The 6753-nt window shown below is 39.9% G+C and overlaps 1 protein-coding gene across 1 annotated transcript; it reads left to right on the plus strand.

The window, feature by feature from the left end:
• Positions 1-2690: 2690 nt before the first annotated feature.
• Positions 2691-5713, plus strand: LOC121869142. The gene is made up of 3 exons (XM_042370330.1): positions 2691-2733; positions 4140-5095; positions 5606-5713. The coding sequence occupies exons 1-3, from the start codon at positions 2691-2693 to the stop codon at positions 5711-5713; spliced, it is 1107 nt and encodes a 368-aa protein (XP_042226264.1).
• The last annotated feature ends 1040 nt before the right edge of the window (positions 5714-6753 follow it).

Below are 6753 nucleotides of genomic sequence, written 5' to 3' on the forward strand. Positions count from 1 at the left end.
CAGCAACAGTTAACCACTCACTCGAGAATTGCTGTTCATTCTTGTCTTGAAATACCGATATCATGATAGAAATTATAATAATATACTATTTAATTATTCATATTAAAAACTAGCAGACTTCCTAATATTAATTCATTTTGGGAGATTATACACATCAGAGAGGTAATAATTCTAACATAACAAGGATTGAGGGTAATTATGCTCTGATCTATCTCTCTGTCAGTCTCACCCTCTTTCTGTTTTTCTCTGTCAGACTCTATCTTTCGCTGTCTCTCTGGCAGTCTATCTCCCTGCCAGTCTCTTTCTTTCCCCACATGATGAATTGACGGGAAAAAGTTCACTGATCTAATTACCTTTTGTGTATTATTATCATCACTGGTATTTACACTTATAATTGTAGTGCATTAATAACTGGACTTTTTTAAGTGGTTTAAAATATGGAATACATGCATCAAACCAGTCACCTAAACCTAAGGAATTTGTTTAAGGTGTAGAAGATGTTGCCAACACAACAACTACACCGTAAGTTAATGAGTTTCATGACCTAGTGTCAAGGAACCCGGGACCACTCGCTTGCGAGACGAGCATACTGATTATTGCATGCTGATTATTACACCACAGGACGCCACACACACACACACATCCATACATACAGGCAAATCACTCTAAATTCCTAACTACATCAAACAAGGAACAAAAACCATCTCCAACACCCTGTGTGAGCTGAAGGACCTACCCGGACCACGTGGTGCAGCTGTAGTGAGGTAGCGGATTTGCACCCAGGTACAATGCTATGGCCATCCACTGAGGTCACAAGAATGTTTACAAGACCAGTTTATCTATATGTTGACTATGTTTCTTGTTTTGTATTGAAAGCTTTTGTCAATCAAGTGACCCACTCCCCGATTTCACCATATTTAACTTATCATCTCTGTTCATTGTATATTTTCAGCTTTGGGGCTGCCATGTTTTCTTAATATACCGTTAATTGTTATTATTATTATTTTTACATACATACATACATACACACACACATACATAAGAACATAAGAATGGAGGAAACTGCAGCGGGCCTATTAGCCCATACTGGGCAGTCCCGTTTACACCCAACCCCTATTGCTCATATGAGCATCCAACCTATGTTTGAAGCTATTCAGCGTATTCGAGTTAATGATGATATTTGGTAACATGTTCCATTCATCCACTACTCTGTTTCCAAACCAGTGTTTACCTATTTCACGCCTAAATCTAAATTTGTCTAATTTAAAACCATTGTTATGAGTTCGCTCCTGGTTGGATAGTTTGAGTACCTTTGTAATGTCCCCTTTGTTTAGCCCTGCCTTCCACTTATACACCTCTATCAGGTCGCCTCTCGCTCTACGTCTCTCAAGGGAGTGCAAATTAAGATGCTTTAACCTGTCTCTATACTCAAGGTTCCTAATGCCCGGGATTACTCTTGTCATTCTCCTCTGAATTCTTTCCAAGGATTCTATATCCATTCTGTAATACAGTGACCAGAACTGAACTGCGTAATCCAGGTGTGGTCTCACAAGAGCAAGATACAGTTTTAGGATGACCTCGCTAGTCTTGTAATTAACACTCCTTTGTATGAATCCAAGTACTTTATTAGCCTTGTTACGAGCAAAAACACATTGTTTACTTGGCTTAAGGTTCCTACTTATCATTACTCCTAAATCACTCTCGCAGTCGGATTTCTCTATGGCATCGTTGTTCATCTGGTATCTGGTTTCCCTGTTTACATCTCCTATACCGAGTACTTTACATTTGTTACGACCGTGTCGTATTTCTCTTTTTTTTTTTTTATAACATGCTTCCATGTTGTTCCATATTATTCCTGTAATGATGTGTTAAATTTACTATTATATAATCTAGTCACCTTACCCTGTGCTGTTAAGGTTTTAACTGTTTTTATTTGTTCAAGCCCATCTTATTTCTTCATTTAGTATTGTAACAAGCATTCTTTGTTTCTCTAACGACCATCTGCATCGTTAAACGACCCATGTTTCACTGGCTGGTAGCATTGGTGGGAAACGACCCTATATATAGTACTCCACCTGTAGACAGAGTTCAGTCCAGTCCTCTAGTCATTCAGTTCACGTTCTTTTGAGTGACACTTGTCACCTGTTACTAATACTTCATTTTATTTCTGTGTTGTTCCTGTCACCACCAATGTGGCATATCTATGTGAGTACCTAATTATGTCTCTTGCGTGTCCATCTGTGTTTGTTTAGTTACATTTAAGTAATTCAGTGTTGTTTCACGTTAGTTAATTTCTGTGTTAGTTATTTTATATGTTTATGTAGTGTTAACGTAATCCAGTGCTTTATTTTTATTCTATATATTTAAGCAATTCTTGATGTTTCGATGTTTAGTATCATTTGTGTCTTAAAAGCTTTCGATAGTGAATCAATTTGTTGTGACAGCCTACGAGGCTCTTTATAGTGTTAATATTTAATTTAATTAAATTCTTAAAGGTTTACTTTATTTATTTATATTTCCTTTTGATTTATTCACGTTCTTTTTGTTTGTTTACGCTTAGAACCTGGTTATTAAAGTAAATTAAGAGACGGCGTAGCAGTTTTGGTGACCTTGCCAGGATTCACTAACAACCTTTTGACACTTGTCATATTCTTTTGTGTTTTATTTATTTGTTTTATTAGCTAGCCATCATGGTTATCATTAGCCAAGATGATGTGGCTGCATTTGTATCAGGTAAACCCTCCGTTGAGGAAGTTTCAAAATTAAGTGCACATAAATTAAGATTAATTTGCTAGTATTATGGTATGGAAATTTCTAGCAGCGCCAGTAAAGTAAAATTGTTTAACGCGGTAAGTAGTCAGCTGTTTGGAGATAGTGTTGATGTTGGTTTAAGAGAAGACCACGGTGAAGCTAGTCAAGTTAATGTAGCTGAGTCACGGTCAGTGAATGATGAATTAAGCCTTCTCGAGTCACAAATATAATTGAAAGAAGCTGAAGCTATAGAGAGGGAAGTTGGAATACGTCAGGCAGAAGCTGAAGCTATAGCGAAAAGAGTTGGGATACGTCAGGCGGAAGCTGAGGCTAAAGCGAAAGAAGCAGATTCAGAAAACTTGCGACTGCGTATACAGTGTGAAACTTAATCCTATGTGGGTGGATGGGCCCAATCACCTTTTGTTTCAATTGCAGCTAGTAAGAACACAGAGGAAGGTAGTGAGGGACATCGTGTTACCTGTGGCAAGAAGGTCCGCTTGGTATGCTCGATCAGAAGCAGTTTTGCAAGCAATGCTTTGCAGTCAATGTACCAATCTCCGAACCGAGGCTGTAGAAGTCATTCTAAAGATTAGAGGAACGCTAATAGATGACGACCAGTTGGGAGACTGTTCGTTTCATTCAAGAAAAGTTCCCCCAATAAACGTCAATGCCACCAAATTGTCAGAATTGGTTGACTTGAGTTTGGAAGTCTTAGAGCCACCATTGACAACAAGTCTAACTAGCCAAGAATTGAGAAACCTTAAAGAGACTCCAATGCAGGTGCCGAAGTGGCCTTCCCACACTCAAAGTGTGGAGAGATGTGTGAAAATGGTCACAGAAGCAGCGGGCCATGTTTACAGCCACGAGAGGCGAGAAGGTTACATCAAAGCACAAATAGCAAGCAGACTACTGATGACAAGAAACCAAAGCAAAGAGAGTATGAAGGCATTGGTTACTTTCAAATAGACTACGGATAATAAAATATAATAATTTGAAACTTGAAACAGTAACATGTGTGCAAACGCTGGTTATGTTATAAATTCACAAATATGTACATTTAAAAATCCATTTGATGTAGGTAGGACTTATTATAAAAAAAAATTTATGCCAGAATATTGTTTTGCATGCTTAAAGACTACAATAAATTGCTACCAAATTACTCGATTTTCAATTTAGCCATTTCACCCCCTAAATTGACACACCCTAATAGACATTCAACACCACAGACTTTCAGTACACCACAGACCTTCTGTACACCACGGAACTTCAACACACCACAGACCCTCAACACACCACAGACCCTCAACACACCACAGACCCTCAACACACCACAGACTTTCAACACACTACATACCTTCAACATACCACAGACCTTCGGTGCACCACAGATTTTCAACACACCATAGATCTTCAACACACCACAGACCTTCAACACACAGACCTTCAACACATCAGAGACCTACAACACACCACAGACTTGCAACAGACTACAGACCATCAACACCAAGTCCTTCAACACACCACAGGCGTTCAACAAACCACAGACCTTCGACACACCATAGACCTTCAACACAATATAGACCTTCAACTTACCACAGAGCTTCAACACACCAGACTTTCAATAAAGCACAGACCTTCAACACACCACAGACCTTCAGTACACCACAGTCCTTCACTACCCCTCAGACATTCATACACCAGAGACCTTCTCCACAAACCTTCAACACACCAGAGACCTTCACCACAAACCATCAACACACCACAGACATTCAACACACCACAGACATTCAACACACCGCAGACCTTCAATGCACCACAGACCTTCAACATACCACAGACCTTTAGTGCACCAAAGATCTTCAACACACCACACATCTTCAACACACCACAGATCTTCAACACACCACAGGCCTTCAACACACCACAGATCTTCAACACACCACAGACCTTCAACATACCACAGACCTTTAGTGCACCAAAGATCTTCAACACACCACAGATCTTCAACACACCACAGACCTTCAACGTACCACAGACCTTTAGTGCACCAAAGATCTTCAACACACCACAGACCTTCAACACACCACAGACCTTCAACATAACACAGACCTTTAGTGCACCAAAGATCTTCAACACACCACAGACCTTCAACACACCACAGATCTTCAACACACCACAGACCTTCAACACACCACAGACCTTCAACACACCACAGAACTTTAGTGCACCAAAGATCTTCAACACACCACAGACCTTCAACACACCACAGATCTTCAACGCACCACAGACCTTCAGTAGACATGCACCATATTTTAACAATGTTTCCACTATTTTGGGATATCACGTAAATGTAATGTGTAGACAAAAGAATTAATTATCTAATATTGTTTCAAGGAGAGATACAACTTCAGATATTGATGGTATTGATAATTTCGTTTGCTGGGGAACAAACTGTTAACAGACTCCCTGGAACAAGTATAATGCAATAAGCTCTTTGGAAACAAGTTTGAGGAATATAATGTAATTATCACTCTTGCTGTAGTTTATTTCGAGAGCAGTAAAGTAAATTATTAAGGAGAACAGGAGGAATGCATGTGTGTGTGTGTGTGTGTGTGTGTCTGTGTGTGTGTGTCTGTGTGTGTGTGTGTGTATATTTCTTTTCCTCCAGTTATTCTTTTTTATCTTTCTTTTTTTTTCTCTCTGGTTAAGGAAGTGAAAACGTTAATCGTTTAAGTCTGGGGTCAAACTGAACCTTGAACCTCACAATCTCCTGACCGTCACGTGATTATATACCAAGTATACGAGACTGCACGTAAGCCAGATTACTCCAGATCCTCTGCTGACATTTATATAGTCAAGCTATAGTTCAGATACCACGGAAAAGGTGTTCCAGCGAGAGTTTTTGAAGCTGAATGATGATTGCAAAAAGTGTGAGATCTGCTGCTGCAAGTACTCAGAATAAGAGTAGAAGTGACTATTACTCCCTGTATAAATAAGCTGATTGGTTATAGTAGTGGTAGTCGTACTGATTGTGCTGGAGGTCGTGTTTGTCAACATGTAAAATGTTTTGTAACAATGGATCACAGCGTATTTGAATATATTGTCATCTGTATATGGTGTTTGACTAATCAATAAAACTATCTTTAGTTCCTTAGTTAACAAACGCTTAAAAGTTACAAGTAAAATGCTGGAACAACAAAGAATTATATCTACAGTAATCATATATGAATTACGTTCTCAGCCGGGAGACAAAAGTTGTCAGTAGCAACACCTGCATGGCGCTCACTACCGACACATCACGGCGGACATAACTCCCTACACTGGATATTTATCAGCCAACAGAACCCAAGACACCATAATTCCTAGGCAAAATATAAATAAAATGCTGCATATTCGTGAAAAAAACGACATTCTTCTCGATCACCAGAATATCTTGGCAGAGACTGACCCCAGCCACGCACCCTCAAGCGAATAATACCAGGACCCCAGCTACACATCTTCAAACGAATGATACCAAGATCCCAGCTACACACACTCAAGTGAATGATCCTAGGACCCCAAAACACACACCTTCAAAGTGAATGAAACCAGGACCCCAGCCATACCATCTCTAGCGAATGATACCAAGACCCCAGCTCACATCTTCGAAGTGAATGATACCGGTACTCCAGCTAGACTCCCTCAAGGGAATGCTACCAGGAATCCAGCTAGACTCCCTCAGGAAAAGATACCAGGACCCCAGCTACATATCCTCAAGTGAATGATAATAGGACACCAGCTACTACTACTACTTTCCTGTCACTCGAAATCGAGCATGACAAGCTAACATAAAATGATATGAATTATTAAGGATGTCACCTTCGTTGGTGAGTTGTGAGGTAACTAAGAGAGGGCGATATGTGACCGGCAGATTCTTTCACAGATGATGCACGTGTGGAGGGCTACAACGAGTACGGGAGGGGCGGCGGCAGCGTCTTTATAACGTTGGCGCTTGTCTGCCTA

This window comes from Homarus americanus, unplaced genomic scaffold (assembly GCF_018991925.1).
Source record: "Homarus americanus isolate GMGI-L3 unplaced genomic scaffold, GMGI_Hamer_2.0 scaffold25467, whole genome shotgun sequence".
Taxonomy (NCBI): Eukaryota; Metazoa; Arthropoda; class Malacostraca; order Decapoda; family Nephropidae; genus Homarus; species Homarus americanus.